The sequence below is a fragment of the Misgurnus anguillicaudatus genome, chromosome 12, assembly GCF_027580225.2.
Source record: "Misgurnus anguillicaudatus chromosome 12, ASM2758022v2, whole genome shotgun sequence".
NCBI lineage: Eukaryota > Metazoa > Chordata > Actinopteri > Cypriniformes > Cobitidae > Misgurnus > Misgurnus anguillicaudatus.
Window position 1 is genome coordinate 34589356 of NC_073348.2, and position 16300 is coordinate 34605655.

The 16300-nt window shown below is 35.7% G+C and overlaps 2 protein-coding genes and 1 long non-coding RNA gene across 3 annotated transcripts; all 3 read left to right on the forward strand.

The window, feature by feature from the left end:
- The first annotated feature begins 648 nt into the window (after positions 1–648).
- LOC129446666 (stromelysin-2-like) lies at positions 649–2860 on the forward strand. The gene is made up of 7 exons (XM_055207873.2): positions 649–885; positions 972–1002; positions 1131–1278; positions 1562–1689; positions 1767–1920; positions 2041–2138; positions 2233–2860. Exons 1-7 carry the CDS (start codon positions 784–786, stop codon positions 2334–2336), a joined length of 765 nt encoding a protein of 254 aa, XP_055063848.2. The 5' UTR covers positions 649–783; the 3' UTR covers positions 2337–2860.
- Positions 2861–5709: 2849 nt separating this feature from the next.
- LOC141369082 (stromelysin-1-like) lies at positions 5710–9320 on the forward strand. The gene is made up of 10 exons (XM_073874474.1): positions 5710–5906; positions 5992–6236; positions 6575–6723; positions 6801–6926; positions 7009–7170; positions 7301–7424; positions 7678–7805; positions 8409–8568; positions 8701–8798; positions 8883–9320. The coding sequence occupies exons 1-10, from the start codon at positions 5805–5807 to the stop codon at positions 8984–8986; spliced, it is 1398 nt and encodes a 465-aa protein (XP_073730575.1). The 5' UTR covers positions 5710–5804; the 3' UTR covers positions 8987–9320.
- Positions 9321–13225: 3905 nt separating this feature from the next.
- LOC141369083 (uncharacterized) lies at positions 13226–16300 on the forward strand. The gene is made up of 4 exons (XR_012372635.1): positions 13226–13329; positions 14448–14525; positions 15109–15186; positions 15590–16300. It is a non-coding gene; the product is annotated as an uncharacterized lncRNA (long non-coding RNA).

A 16300-nucleotide genomic window follows, 5' to 3' on the forward strand; every position in this document is an offset into this window, starting at 1 on the left:
TCTGGATCACATGTCATTATCTCTCAAATGTCCAGTAATATATGACGGTAGAATAATCATCAAATAAGAATTACATTTCACAGAGGTCTGAAAGGTCATATTAGGGCAATTTATGTTTCAAAATAAAAACAATGTTATTTGAACAATTACACTTTCTTGGGTCATCAATGTGACATTATTTGCTTTTTAATTAAATATATAGAATTCCAAGCACCACAGATGTGCTCGTACCCATAATTATGAGGGAAATTGTTTTTGTTTTTAATCAAAAACAGGTTTTTCCACCATTTAAAATCTAATAATGTGGTCTAGGTTTAAATGTTAGTAACTTTTAGTTCATCTTGCCATTCCAAAAATTGACATTTCTGTAGAATGACCGATTTACAGACATACAGTTACAAGATTTATATGCACTTCTCATAGAAAAAACAATTCAAGGACATGAATCATTATGTTTTGAGCGCATGTAGCATGTAGTTTTGTCCATGACAACAACACTGTGAACACAGGCCAACTCCCAGTTTAAGGTTGGTCCAGGATACATTCCTGTTGTTTTGTAAGTGAATTTTCTTTCCTGTCATAATAAATAATTCTTTATTTATGACACACTTTACAGTATATAAGCTTGTCACAAGAATCAAGGGTTTGGAAGACACCAAAGCTTCATCCCAGACCGTCAGAGCAGATAAAGCTGAGGAGAGACTGTGCTTTCTTGTGTGTTTGGAAGACCACTCATTCACGTGAATTGCAAGTTGAGAATTTTTGTGAAAAGATCACTGAGATATGGAGCACCTGACAGTTCTCGCTCTGGCAATAGCCGTGTGCTTAGCTCTTTGTAACGCTTCTCCACTGATGACAACGCCAGATGACCGTCAAATAGCAGAGGTGAATACCAAAATTATCTTATAATATGCTTATGTATGATGTTTGTGAAGAATAGTCAAAAATCATTGCTTTTTTCAACTTCCCAGGATGACCGACTCGAGATCCCGGCTCTGAATGGTAAATGCCTTTTTGTGATACTATTGAGCTTTTATATTATAGCAAATTATATCATGATTTATATTTGTATTAGATTTTGGCACCATGTGAATTATGACAACTGTATTCTTTTTTGTATTATGTATAAGGGGTTGGAGAATCTGCAGATAAACCTGAGCCAAAGTCTGAGCCAAATCCATTTTCTGACCTGAGCAACGCACCTGAGCCATGCAATCCTAACTTAGTGTTTGATGCAGCAACCAGCATTTTGGGAGAACTGTACTTCTTTAAAAATAGGTATAATTCTGTACTTCTTTTAAATAGGATAGATGTATAGCATGTATCATAAAACGATTTGGATAAAAGTGTTTTGAAGTGTCCTATAAGTGCATTGCAAGGTGTAAGATTATGTAAATTAAATCCTGCTAATGTAATGCTTTAACAGCTGAGCTACAGGAACACAAATGAATAAAAGTGAAATATGAAAATTACGCATGAATATTTCATTTCTTTAGTATATAATATTACAAAACATTTACCCATATTAACTTTACATTGACCTTGTCTTTCTCTCTATCAGATACTACTGGAAGAAAGGATATTACAGTGGACTTTCACAGCATAAAATAAGCTCTTTGTGGCCGTCTATTAATTCGGTTGATGCTGCTTACACAGCGAAGGACAGAACCACTACCGTCCTCTTTAAAGGTAAAAGTCACACTTCATTAAAGCTGTGTGTATAACAAGACTTTACTGAATGGGATTGTGTGATCATCTGTATGCAGGTCAGCAGTACTGGGTTGTCAAAGGCAGCGAAATCTTATATCCCCAACCCATTTCCAACTTTGGGTTTCCCTTGTATGTGAAAAAGATTGATGCAGCCATATATGTGGCATCCACAGATGAAACTCTGTTCTTTGTCGGAAGCAACTATTGGAGGTAAGAGAAAACCAAAGAAAATATAATATTGTCTATAATAATTGCTGTGCTTGTTTTATTTTATAAGCATGATTTTAAAAACAATTGCATCAGAACTAACACTATTCAAACACTGCATAGCTACAATGGACAGACAGGTATACTGGACCTTCCTAAAAGCATTCAGCATTATATACCTGGAATTGGGTCACGTGTGGATGCTGCATTTGAAAATGGTGGTAAGCTTAAAATTACACAAAAAACGTACAATTTCCATATATTTATTTATTTATGAGACCCTTTTTGATAAATTGTTTTCTCTTCTTTATTTAGGTTACCTGTATTTCTCAAATGGTGCACAGCAATTTGAGTATGACTTCAGCGCAAAACGAGTGAATCGTGTTCTGAAGAATTATGATTGGTTGAACTGCTACTAAACATAAATAACAGAAAATATATACATTTTATCTTTATATATCTTTATAATATGATTTATGGGTGGTTTTCTGGACAGGGTCTATAGGCTTTAGTTTCTGTATATTATCACATTTAAGTAGGTTAAGTAGACAAACATCTTGAGACAAAACAATGGCATTGGTATAACTTATGTCAGTGAAAGATATGTTAAGTTGTTCTCAAGTAAGCATTTAGTCTGGGGCTTAAAGCCCGTCCAGGAAATGTTTAAGCACTCCTTTAAGTTTCTGTTCATTGTGGAAAAAATCTATGAAAATCTGTACTAATTAAGAAATAAATGAAACACTTTTTGATCAATTAAATATTTGTTGTTACTGAATCCTCATGAAGAATATGTGTAGTTCTTACTAGTGACTAGTAAGTCACTCTAAATAAATGTAAACAGGGTAAAATATGAGCCTTACAGTGTAAACACATTGAAAGTGAATTAAGGCCTGTTACACATAAAATCAACACTGCTGTTCATGTTATTATTGCAAAGTCTTGTTCATTATATTAAATGATGAATGTTGAATTTATCATTAAATGTTTCTTAATAAAAGAAAAAGAATATGTACATTTATTAGATTATATTTTATGAGGACAACACAATTTGCAATTATATATTATTCTATATATATTTCCCATTTTCGTGGTTCATGTTCTTTGTATCTAATCATAATATGACTCATCTAAATGGCAAAAAAAGTCTATTTGTTCTAATGTTCCTTGTATGACTTTTCTATATTGATTGTAACTCATCTGAATTATAACTTGAAAAGTGGCTTTTTCATTTATAAACTTGTTTATTTATAATGACACGGACGGTTATTCTGACCCAGCCTGTATAATATTATTACAAAATTCATGTTTATTGGAAATGGATTTTCACCTTCCACATTTGGGTAGTTTTAAGAAAATGTTAATTTTCCAACATACCCTCCAACCTATACGATTGCTTTGGTCGTTTGTCCATTTCACCAAATACTAATAGATGCATTTAGTAAATTAGCGCCCTTTACCGGCAGCAGGTGAAACTTAATATATTAGGGTATAAAATTATATTTTGGGGTATCATTTTGCTCATTTTGATGACATGTACTGGGATAAGATTTTCAATTTAAACCGCAATGATTAATTGTATTTTATTACATTACACTATTTAAGGCAAATAACATACCCATTTATTTATTATATGATATAAACAAACAACTTTAAAAAAAAATTCTTAAAATATACCAAGTGTACCGAGGTCAAACAATCGATTTATTTGAAGAAAAGATGCAAATAAATGGTGTAGACTGATTCAAAAACTGATGCTAGATGAAGTTATGATACGTCATCTATGAATGTGAAAAGGCAATGGCTCTCATGTGTCTCGTGACCAATGGCATCATTACTTTAGCTATGTGAAGCGCTATTGGCTCTTGTGATCGACTATATCATGCTGGTTTATGTTTGAATGAGATCTGAGATCTTGATATAAATTAATTGTATGGCTTCAGGTCGAAAGGTTTGCAACGTGAATGGTTTGTAATACTGTTTTATGCAATAAATACATGACTGTACTTTTACTTGCGTGTTGTGTTTTATATGGTTGAGAATTGGTTGGGTTTAGGGTAAGGGTGGGGTTAGATGCTCCAAAATATCTTTAAAACCATAAATGTTTATAAAAAACTTTTCTACATTTACTAAAATTAAATGTGTCTAATCTGATGTATAAGGCAAAAACCTTAAAACGTAACAACAGGCTGTAAAAAAGATGAAAAAAAACATTAAGCTGTCATTTATGTGTATTCATATGGTAAAATAGTAATTTAATTCTGCTACACTCAGGAGTTAAGATTTATAGTATAATTGCATTATTATGTGTTTATAACTGTTTTTCAAATATTTTCATTGTTATAGCAAATACATTTTGCACAAATGAACCAACATCATTCAATCACACTTTTAACAAACCTAATTCAAATAAAATAAAAAATATTGCATTATTTACTGCATTGTAATTGTTTTCTCACCACTGATCTATATAAATGACTGTATTGCGCATGACGTCACTACTGTGAAGCCACCGCGCCGCCATGTTGGTATACCCAAACACTCTATTAAATCAATGGACGTTATCAGATTTTAATGATAAAACATCACTTTACTATTCTTCGTTTTTATATCTAAAGTTACCCTGTACATTATTACAACACAAACGTCCTAAGCATGTACATAGTTATTTACTGAAAATTTTACATTTTAGTTTTTAATCAGTTATTATACATTCATCTTCATTACAGTATCAGATCAGCAGACAGACCGCAACATATTAAGTATTAATGACAAACGTGCTCATTCTGAAATCTAAATAAATAATCATACTTTGTACCGTATGTGCATGCAATCATTTGCTGGTTTTGTAATTATGTTATCTAAACTTACAAGTTACCTAAACTTATTTAGAGAAATAACGCTGACCGTGTAGTTGAATGTCAAAAAAACCTTTATTTATACCCGTGTCATTAACAGAATGCAGCAGACACACTCACCTTAACGTTTTTTATAAATCCATTATCCTGCCCGATTAAAACATAAACATTGCAAATAACACCAGAATTAACAGTTCATTTACGTACACATATCCTAAAAATAATCTTGTGTGACTGATACGCTGTAAAGCGGGTGAATTTTAAACATGATTTTGAATGGAAGTCAATGACGTCCTCTGCCGGTTGGGTATACCAAGATGGCGGCTCGTGCTCTGCGCTGGCTTCACCTCACGCTGTTACGTTAAGCGTTCTATACGCAATCCAGTCATTTATATAGATCAGTGGGTAACACAATGACAAAAAATGGTACATGCGGTCTTCAAATAAATGTCCAAAAAAGACAAACATTAAGCTGTCATTTATGTGTATTCATAAAGTCAAAGGGTAATCTAATAATGTAGTCTAAGTTTAAATGTTATTTGTAAAACATCTTGCCATACCAAAAATGGAAATTTCTGTAGAATGACCATTTACAGACATACTAAGTCTAAAGTTACACAACTACATACATACGTTTACAACTTTAAATGGACTTCCCAACACCAAAAATTCAAGATGATGAATCATTTTGCTTTGAGGGCAAGTAGCATTTAGTTTTGTCCATGACAACAACACTGTGAACAAAGACCAATTCCCAATATTAGACTTGTGCAAGAATCATTCATGTTGTTTTGTAAGAATTTCCCTGTTTCTAAAAAAAAACACTCGCTGTGATCAGATTCTAATAAATATGCTGTCATTCTTTATTTATGATGCATTCTTACAGTATATAAGCTTGTAACAAGACTTAAGGGTTTAGAAGACACCAAAGCTTCATCCCAGACCGTCAGAGCAGAGACTGCTGTGCTTTTTTGTGTGTTTGGAAGATCACTCAATCCTGTAAATTGCAAGTGGAGAATTTCTCCGACAAATATGGAGAACCTGACAGTTCTCGCTCTGGCAATTGCCGTGTGCTTAGCTCTTTGTAACGCTTCCCCACTGATGACATCGCCAGATGACCGTCAAATAGCAGAAGTGAATACCAATCTCAACGTATAATATGCTTATGTATGATGTTTGTGAAGAATAGTCAAAGATCTTTGCTTTTTCTTTTTTTTAGGATTATTTAGCACAATTCTACAAGGATCCTGATGTGACTCAGCCGAATGGCAGAAGTTTAGACCTTCCCAATTTTGAGAAAGATCTGAAAGGCATGCAAGAGTTTTTTGGACTGGAGGTCACAGGCAAGCTGGACACAAACACTCTGGAGGTGATGAAACAACCGCGCTGCGGTGTCAGTGATGTGGCGAGATACGTCCACTTTAATGGGAAGCCCAGGTGGAAGCAAAGTGTTGTAACATACAGGTATGTATAGCTCCTTTAAGATCACTTTCCTGATTTCGCAATGCTTTCTTCCAACAGAAATTAAAATGCAGAGACTGCTAACAGTTCTGCATACAAAACTTCACCATATCAAAACATTGCTTTGTTCATGTAAAACAATGTCCAGCAAATGTATGTATTTGACTATGAGTTTGTAGAACATTGGAAGACATTTGTATTAAAAGCAATTCTTTTGGCAAATACACATTTAAATTCTGGAGTGAATAAGACCCAATGCATTTTTTTGCAGGTTTTATAATCGAGACTTATTCAGAGTCATAAGTGTACTTAAATACTGAATTATTTTTTGTTTCTTCTAGAATAACTCAATACACATTGAAGTTGCGCAAGAGTGAAGTAGACGCCACTATCGCTAAAGCCTTCAAGCTGTACAGTGATGTCATTCCTCTCGATTTCAAACAGATCTACAGCGGCACAGCCGATATCATGATTCTCTTCAAAGCAAGAAGTGGGTTTGATCAGTAAATTTGTGTCATACAAAATCACTACTGTGACTTATTTTCCTTATAATATGTTTGCTTTTAGATCATGGAGATAGCAAACCGTTTGATGGACCCGGTCAGGTTCTGGCTCACGCCAACCCTCCTGGTCCAAAAAAAGGAGGAGATACACACTTTGATGAGGATGAGAAATGGACATTAAGTTCACAAGGTGAGTACACAAATGACATAAAGTACCTTTGCTTGTTCTCTGACAGTATGGTGAATTTTTATATTTAACAAATCTGCTTTAGGTATCAACCTGTTTTTGGTGGCTGCCCATGAATTTGGTCATGCGCTAGGATTAGATCACTCTGAAGATCGATCGGCTCTCATGTTTAAAAATTACCAATATGTCAACACAAATGGCTATAAACTTCCCGAGGATGACCGACTTGGGATCCAGGCTCTGTATGGTAAATGCCTTTTTGTGATACTATTGAGCTTTTATATTATAGCATATTATATCCAAATTTATGTTTAAATTCGATTTTGACACCATATGAATTAATACAAATGTATTTTCTTTTTTGTATTATTTATAAGGGGTACGAGGATCTACAGATAAACCTAAACCAAAGCCTGAGCCAAAACCAGAGCCATGCAATCCTGACTTAGTTTTTGATGCAGCAACCAGCATTTGGGGAGATCTGTACTTCTTTAAAAATGGGTATACTGTATTTTTTAATGGGATATATAAAAGTGTTTTGAAGTGTTCTACAAGTGCATTGCAATGTGTATATGTGAGATTGCGTAAATTAAATCCTGCTAATGCGATCCTTTAACAGCTGAGCTACAGCGATACAAATGAATAAAAGTGAAATGTGAAAATTATGCATGAATATTTAATTTCTTCAGTTAAAAATTTTACAAAACATTTACCCATATTAACTTTAAATTGACCTTGTTTTTCTCTCTATCAGATACTACTGGAAGAAAGGATATTACAGTGGACTTTCACAGCATAAAATAAGCTCTTTGTGGCCATCTATTGATTCTGTTGATGCTGCTTACACAGCGAAGGACAAAAAAACTGCCTTCCTCTTTAAAGGTAAAAGTCACACTTCAATAAAGCGGTGTGTTTAACAAGACTTTAGTTAAAGGGGTGGTTCAATGGTATTTCATGCATTCTGACTTATTAAAACAGTTTAAGAGTTGTTTTTTTTCATGCTAAACAAAGGCGAAGTGTCAAGAGTTTCTGTGCCAAATGCACTTCGTCAGGGTTTCTACAAGTTTTGGAAAGTTTTTTTATTTTAAATTATGGGTCTAGCTGACGTTTTAGGGGTAAGCTATACGTATCACTTCTTTTTATGGGCACTTCCCCCGGAAAATCACACCCACAAGTCAATCAGCAGGAGAGCAAGAGCCGAGGATGGTTCAATCACTTCACGCGAAAGTTTTGTTTTATATCAAGACTAAACAATGGCATGACTTGTGACTCACTCCTCCGCAGCTCATAACTTCTCCTTTCAAATTTTTTTGTATGTTATCGAAAAGAATCTGTAAAGCTGATCTGTCTTTTAGAAATCTGATTAAACTAAAGACTCTTCGGAGATATAAAGGATGTATTATGTACTCCAGATTAACATCAGATATGCAGAAACCGCTTGTGTTATGGGAACTTTAATCTAGTTGTGTGATCATCTGTATGCAGGTCAGCAGTACTGGGGTGTCAGAGATGGCAAAATCTTACCTGGATATCCCAAACCCATTTCCAGCATTGGGTTTCCCTCTTATGTGAAAAAGATTGATGCAGCCGTATATGTGGCATACACTGATGAAACTCTGTTCTTTGTTGGAAGCAAATATTGGAGGTAAGAGAAAACAGAGTAAATATAATGGTGGCATTACATTGTCTGTAATAATTGCTGTGTTTGTTTTATTTTACAATCATGATTTTAAAAACAATTGCATCAGAACTAACACTATTTAATCACTGCATATAGCTACAATGGACGGACAGGTAAACTGGGCTTATCTAAAAGAATTCAAGATAATTTCCCTGGAATTGGGTCACGTGTGGATGCTGCTTTTGAAAATGGTGGTAAGCATTACACAAAAAACTGACTGAAATATTCATTTATTAATGCGACCCTTATTGATAAATTGTTTTCTCTTCTTTATTTAGGTTACATGTATTTCTCAAATGGTGCACAGCAATTTGAGTATGACTTCAGAGCAAAACGAGTGAATCGTGTTCTGAAGAATTATGCATGGTTGAACTGCTACTAAACATAAATAACAGATGTTTTTATTTACGGGTGGTTTTCTAGCAGGGTTTAGATTAAGCTTGAACTATAGGCCTTACTTATATTAGGACATTTAAGTAGTTTTTACAAACATACCTTACAAAAAAAAATATTGGTGTGCATGAGACAAAACAATGGCATTAGTATAACTTATGTGAGTGAAAGATATGTTGTTCTTATAAGGCAGATCAAGCATGCATTTAGTCTGGGGCTATGCTTAAAGCCCTGTCCAGGAAATGTTTAAGCACACCTTATAAACTTTCTGTTAATTAAACTTCAGAAAAATTGTATTTCTTAAGAAATAAATAAAACACTTTCTGACCTAAACATTTATACTTGTTACTGACTCCTCGTGATGAATACTTGTAGTGGTTATTAGTAAGTTTCTCTATGTAAATGTAAACAGATTTTAAGATTTAGCATTGAGCCTGCATGTGCACATTTGAGAGTGAATTTTGGGCTGTGACACATAAAATTAAAACTGCTGTTTATGCTATTTTTGCAAACTCCTGTGTATTAAGGCATATATATATTTGACACCTGTTAATTGTCATATTAAACGTTGAATTCATTATTAACAGTTTGATAAAAGAAGAAAAAGAATATGTAATTTGATTATATTTATTAATTTATTTATGATCACAATACAATTTACAATAATATAATATATTCTATTTCTATATATTTTCATTCTCTTTGTCTCTATGTAAACCTGCTTTGAAACAATGCAATGAATCAGAAGACTCAAAAAGATATATCTTACCAAAGTTGTTTATGTTCCTAAGTGTCTTCCCCGAAGTGTCTCTTGAAGCTTCTTAACATGTGCCTTTAAGTTTGACGTAACAAAGGCGCTGTCCCAAGTGAAAGTGCTGAATTATTTGCGATCGATCGCTCAGGGCAGGGATGGCCAACTTTGATAATGACGAGGGCCAGCATTTTTCTCCTTTACCCCAAGGGGGCAAGAACCACAAGCACAATTTACATCATTTTTTATTTCCTTTATTTTTTTCTTAAGAAACCACAATACAATTAATCTCTCTTAAAAGATTTTAACTATAAAACTTAGCAATTATGATAATTCTAAATTAACTTTATTTTCAGTCAACAATAATTTCAGATAAAACTTCTTAACTGCTTTAACAAGCAAGGCACTTTTAAATAAGTTACTTACTATAGAGGCGGGGCCGCTGGAAGTCATTTTGAACAGGGGGTGCTGTGAATTATTATTTTTTTTACAAAAAACCTATGAGCCTATAGGCCCATTTAAAATACATTTTAAAAATGAATACATAGCGTTTCACACTACTTTATTTTCATATACACTTTAGTGCACACAGCAGGGTCTGAAACACACAGACATCAGATTAATATATACGCTATTAATAATCAGAAGCAGAAATACTTATAACAATTCCAGGGGAAATTTTGTTACAACTTCAGACATACATTACATATATATATTTACATACAACATATAATATTATAACAACATATATTATTAAATAAACTTCAACATTTTCAATGTTCAGACGAACATATTTTACTTTCGTTTTTAAGTTAGGATGACACGTCGATTAACAGTGAAAATATTCTCACAATTACATACCTTAGATAGACCTTTTTTTACTAAATAGTACTATCGCTGGCTTTTTTTTAACTTATAAATAATTCATATTGAACAAAAATAATAATGGGTTTAGTTCTGATATTGTATACTTTTATAAAGAAATACATGCTGTATAATTACATTTTTAGATTTGAAAACACCTTAAAGGGTGCAGCTTGGACACACCTTCAGTGAAGGACCCAGGGTCATAGGGTGTTTCGGGTCTTTGATCTTCATACACCCTCACCTGGGCGACCCAACCAGGGTTGATCAGGCCCCGGTTTGTGTCCAAGCAGCGTGCTAATCCATACTTCTCCCCTTTTGATCCACAACCACCTTGAGGCTTTTTCGGCAGCCTCACTGATGTTTTTATTGGCTCTTCTTTCACACAACCCTCTAATGCCAAGGAGCCTGAATGCCCGATGCACTGATTGACTTAAAAAGCCCCTGCAGCCCACTTCTATTGGCTCACAGCGGGCCCTCCATCCACTCGTTCTGCATGCTTGAACCAACTCCAGATATTTGGCCTTCTTCCTTTCGAAAGCCTCCTCCATCCTATCCTCCCAGGGGACAGTAAGCTCCATTAGCACAACTTGCTTTGTTGAGTCAGATGCTAAGACCTGGTCTGGCCTCAGTGACGTCCTTGCTATGTGCTCTGGAAACTTTAACTGCCTCCCAAGGTCAGCATGCAGCTTCCAATCTCGGGCCGTGGCTAGCAGTCCAGTTGAGGCCTTACGTACCCCCTGAGGTTTCTCCCGTGCCCTAACAAAGGAGATGTTGTGCTTCACTGGGACTAGGTCTTTAGACTCCTATGTTAACATCAGGCACCCAGCACTGACTCTGTTGGTACTATTATCCACACAACAACTCCTTTGCATTTTGACTTACAGACACAGCTAGCCTACAACACAAGGCACGTCTTTTCTTTCTGCCTCTCGCAACCAGTTAATGACGTCGCAGAGCAACCCATCTAAAAAAATTTAAAAATCTCCCTCTCGCCAACAGTGCCGCGGCCATGTATAGAGGAGTTTCTCAACTCGCCCTTAGAGAACAAAATTATTAAAAATAAATAAATTCAAAACAAAATATGGTTAAAAAAGTTAATAACAATGTATTTACACTCTTAAAACTCCTGGGTTATTTCTTCAACCCATATTCTGGGTTATTTGTGTTGGGTTAAAATTATGGGTTATTTTTTCAGAGAGTAATCATTTTCTGGGTTATAGGGCTAATATTTTGACCCAATTCCTGGGTTGTTTGGGTTTCTGGGTTATTTTTCAAAAATTAACCCATGTTCTGGGTTAATGCCCCGCCCCTCGCTGTTGTTCTGGAATTTTCCAATAGTATATTCCTGCACAACCGGAGGCTGCGGTTTTGTGACCGCAGTTTTATGACCGCAGTTCTATGACCCTACGTTTTTGTGACAGCGCCACCTACCGAACTTCCGCAGTTCTGGGCCCCTGGTGGTTTAGTTTGTAATAACGTTTGTACATAATTATATCAATATAGTAATCTCACTACTATTTTTAATATGATATGTGAGAGGAAACGTTGTTTTGTAGGTATATAGCTCATTAACGTGTCAGCTCCGTACATTTTGTCTATTCTGAATGTGCTGCTGCTCAGCTTACTCAAACACATTTATTTTTGTACATTGATTTATTTTATTAAAAGACCATTTATTTATATCCCGCCATGTAAGTCGTCGCGGGATGGCAGCTCCGGTGTTTTGTCGAAGTCCGTTCCCCCTATTTTTCCCTTCAGTGCAGTGCCTTTACGGCGCCCCCATCACGCTATAGGTTTTATTATTTATATATTTAAAGTTTTAATGGCTACTGAGATGTATATGTGTGCATTTCTGTAATGCATCTGTATTGTTCTTAATGGTAAGTCAACTATTTTTACAGTATGAATCATATTAATATTTATTTAATTATGTATGCAAACATTACATTTTTAAAACAACCAGTAAAGGAAAAAAAAGAAAAAGACAGGCTATATTGTAAAAGAAATACCCTAATAGAAAACTGTCAAATGTATGAAATATTTAATAAATTGTATTATAAAATACATGATATTATGCCTTTTTAGTATAACCAATTCAAATCTTTAATCTTTCTAAATGTAACGTGATGAAAACGCTATAGAAGCACTACACTAAAGGGAAACATGGGGGGAACTGAGTTCGACACAACACCGGCTTCCCGCATACAGCATTTTGCCGTCTGGCCGCGAAGAGATGAGCATAATCTCCTGCCCTGACTGCAGATGGGAGAGACTCTGCGCTGCACGAGGCCGCCTGTGAGTGCTTTGGTATGGGGGTGGAGCCCACGGAAGGAGCGGTAGCTGCTCGTTGAGAAGACTGAATGATAAGTGCTTTCAAGTCAAAGTCTCCAAAAAGTCTCCAACAATGCCAGAAAAAGTAGCTAGATTTGTCGCTAATAAGTCGCTAAAGGGGTCTGAAAAGTCGCTAAATCTAGCGACAAAGTCGGCAAGTTCGCAACACTGCCAGTTCGATAGTTGGCGCTGTCACAAAAACGTAGGGTCATAGAACTGCGGTCATAAAACTGCGGTCATAAAACTGCAGCTTCCAGTTGTGCAGGAATACCCTTCTCGAATTTTCTCACAACAGTCGTTTGAAATAACTGTCACTTCACGGAGTTCGCGCTCGATCCGTGTTGGCCTGGGCTTCTTCGGTGCAACTTCGCTGTGTATTCAAGGTAAGCAATTATTTTAAGTGTCAATGTAATGTACACTTTCTGTGTCCATGTCCCCGTTGCTTATCTAATTGTTATAATACCGGTAAAAATACGACAAGTACAGTGCAGCTAGTGGTGACTTCGTACCGCGTTAAGGGGGTAGAACACCGGACGAGAAGCGTCTCGCTGTGCCGTGTATAGCATTATTCGAGGTATCCCGCGCACTTTTTCAGTTTATGGCCAGCAATATTGTTATGTTTAAGGACATTATGGAGTTAAGATATATCAGTACTGTGTTATGATTGTACTGTATAAGTTAATTAAATACAATCGTTGCTGAGTCTGCAGTCTGAACACTTTACCTCAGAGCGTCTGTAAACTCTATGAATTTGAATATCACCTGAAAATCCAATAACATCAGCAAATTTCAATTTAAGTAGCTGATTTCTGTAAATGAATGTACATTTCAGCACATGGTGAAGTCCGTATATACATTAACGACGATTTGAGACAAATAAGTGTAAATTTAAAACTATGTATATGGCGCTATACGCTGCAGACAGACGCGAAATGGCACCGCCGGTACACACACATACCCTGTGTCTCCAAAGGTTGTGAATCAGTATATAGTGTAGTTCGGGCACTGGTAAAGACTTTAGCTCACTTGACATTGGGACACTGTTCACTTTATCCTGTGATGTGGCTGCTTAAAGGTGTTGTGATCACTCACAGCTGTGTTACGCATCAACAACCGGCAAAACCAACAGCTCTCTGACTAAATTTTTAAACAATACATTGTGAAAACGCTGTCATTATCCTCTTATATATATCCGCATAAAATTGGAGGAATATAATTACATTTTAAATATATATATTTTTAACAATTTTAAATAAATATTATTATTTATATCATGCGATTTTCGTTTGGAGATATTCGAAAAGGTCACGTGATTTGTGGTAAGGGAACATGGGGACCATCGATGCTCACTGGGTTTTGCGTTGCATTGAGTTAAGTTATGTTTACCAGCTGCGCCATGCTTATATTATACATTGTTCTACTGGCTGAAGTAGTGAGATTTAAACAAGCTGGTCAAGTCTTCAAATTGTTGCTAACCTCTATATTGCTATGTTTTCTCCAGGTCTTTTTAAATGGACAGCTTTGTTGCTGATAAGCTAACTGAGTGGTGGCTGTTTAAGCTGACAGAGACATTTTTGAGGTAAGCTTTTTACTCTTATTGCCCTCCTATCATCTCTCTATACCTAAAGGAAAACTACATTGTTTTTCAATATTTCACTATGTTCTTACCTCAACTTAGACGAAATAATACACCCCTGTCTTTTTTCAATGTGTGCAGTACATCGTGTACAGCGTGTCGTGAATGTGTTAGCATTTAGTCTAGCCCTATTCATTCCTTAGGATCCAAACAGGGATGAATTTAGAAGCCACCAAACACTTCCATGTTTTCCCTATTTAAAGACTGTTAAATGAGTAGTTACACCAGTAAGTATGGTGGCACAAAATAAAACGTGACAATATTTTAAGCGGATTAAAAAATGAGAACTATATTGTATGGTGGAAGAGCACTTAGTTTGCAGAACTTTGACCTCTGGTGCAGTAACATCACTCCTGTGAACTCCCCCATCTCTTTCAAAATCAGTGTGATGAGGATGTAAAAGACAGGGATGTATTATTTCGTCCAAGTCTAGGCAAGAACACAGTCAAACACCGAAAACCTTTTTCTTTAATAGGGCTTAAATGGATAGTTCACCCAAAAATGAAAATTCTGTCATCATTTACAGGCCGTCTACAGTGTTGGGAAGAAGACAATCCGGCACTCCACTGAAGAGTCCTGGACAGCGTTCATACACCAAATGTCTGTAAGTACAATGGACCAGTTTCTCAGCACCACTCTGAGAGAGAATATTCTTAATTCTATAACTATACTGTACATGTGAAAGAAGGCAATCCATGGGACATGTTTCATGTGAAAGCAAAAGGGTGAATCCTGGTTTAAAAAAAACCCTTCATGCTCCTTGCAGTTGGATTTCAGTTTTGGGCGATGCCATCTAAGGTAGCAATCTGACTAGAAAGTGAAGTTAAAGATGTTAAGTTTTATTACTCATTTTCTTGGTCACATTCATGACCCACTCAAAATAAACACAACATTTGGCTTCCTTGTACAGTTAGTATCAGCATTATAACACAAACTGGTAGTCTATTATCTTGCTTACAATTCACTTTCTACACACTATTCACTTTCTATCTCTCTGTCTGTTTTAGGTTGGAACAAATATGGTGGAATACAGTGGCGGCTCGTGACTGCTCATCCGAGGATGCGCTAATTCAAAATGAGTGTTCAGATTGTCACGTGTGTGGTTTCCTTTTCCGAGGTGTGTGTCCTGCGTGTCAAGAGATCAAAACTGTTTATGATAAAAGAGACACTCATGTTCACAAAATACACACTAGACACTTTCTTAACAGTAAACTCTGATTACGCATGAGATTATGCAAGTATCTGGCAAACGCAATCATCTCTTTTATCATAAACCCTTTAGACGCGTCTGCAGCATGCACTTATTTTGGCATGACACGTGATGCACACAGGATCTCTCAAAGCGCAGAACACATATTTGGAAATAACGAACCACACACATGACGGGCTACATACATGTTGTGACGAACTTCGCATCGAGCGCCCTCAAAAAATAAGTCACCGGCCCCCACTGGTGGAATACCTTCAGCAATGGATGCCATTCCCCTCTGGGAGATCTTAAGCTGCAGTAAAAGACACAACCAATGTTTGAAGACTTAAAGCCTCAAGTTCAATTTAGTTATTGAACGTTGTCAAATGTTTGAGAGAGAATGTTTGAGAGTTGTTTATTTTTCTATTTTTCCTTTCTAATGTTATTACAGTGTGACCTTAAATAAATAGGTCAAAGTGTGTGTTTTTTATATAGAATTTAATTGAATGCAATAAAAATGTAAAACTGA

Excerpts from the sequence above, each read along its gene's own strand:
- LOC129446666 (XM_055207873.2), top strand. The coding sequence starts at position 784 with ATGGAGCACCTGACAGTTCTCGCTCTGGCAATAGCCGTGTGCTTAGCT. Across the intron at positions 1,003-1,130 it reads CGAGATCCCGGCTCTGAATG|GGGTTGGAGAATCTGCAGAT; the intron begins GTAAATGCCTTT and ends ATTATGTATAAG. Across the intron at positions 2,139-2,232 it reads TGCTGCATTTGAAAATGGTG|GTTACCTGTATTTCTCAAAT; the intron begins GTAAGCTTAAAA and ends TTCTTTATTTAG.
- LOC141369082 (XM_073874474.1), top strand. The coding sequence starts at position 5,805 with ATGGAGAACCTGACAGTTCTCGCTCTGGCAATTGCCGTGTGCTTAGCT. Across the intron at positions 6,237-6,574 it reads CAAAGTGTTGTAACATACAG|AATAACTCAATACACATTGA; the intron begins GTATGTATAGCT and ends TGTTTCTTCTAG. Across the intron at positions 6,724-6,800 it reads GATTCTCTTCAAAGCAAGAA|ATCATGGAGATAGCAAACCG; the intron begins GTGGGTTTGATC and ends GTTTGCTTTTAG.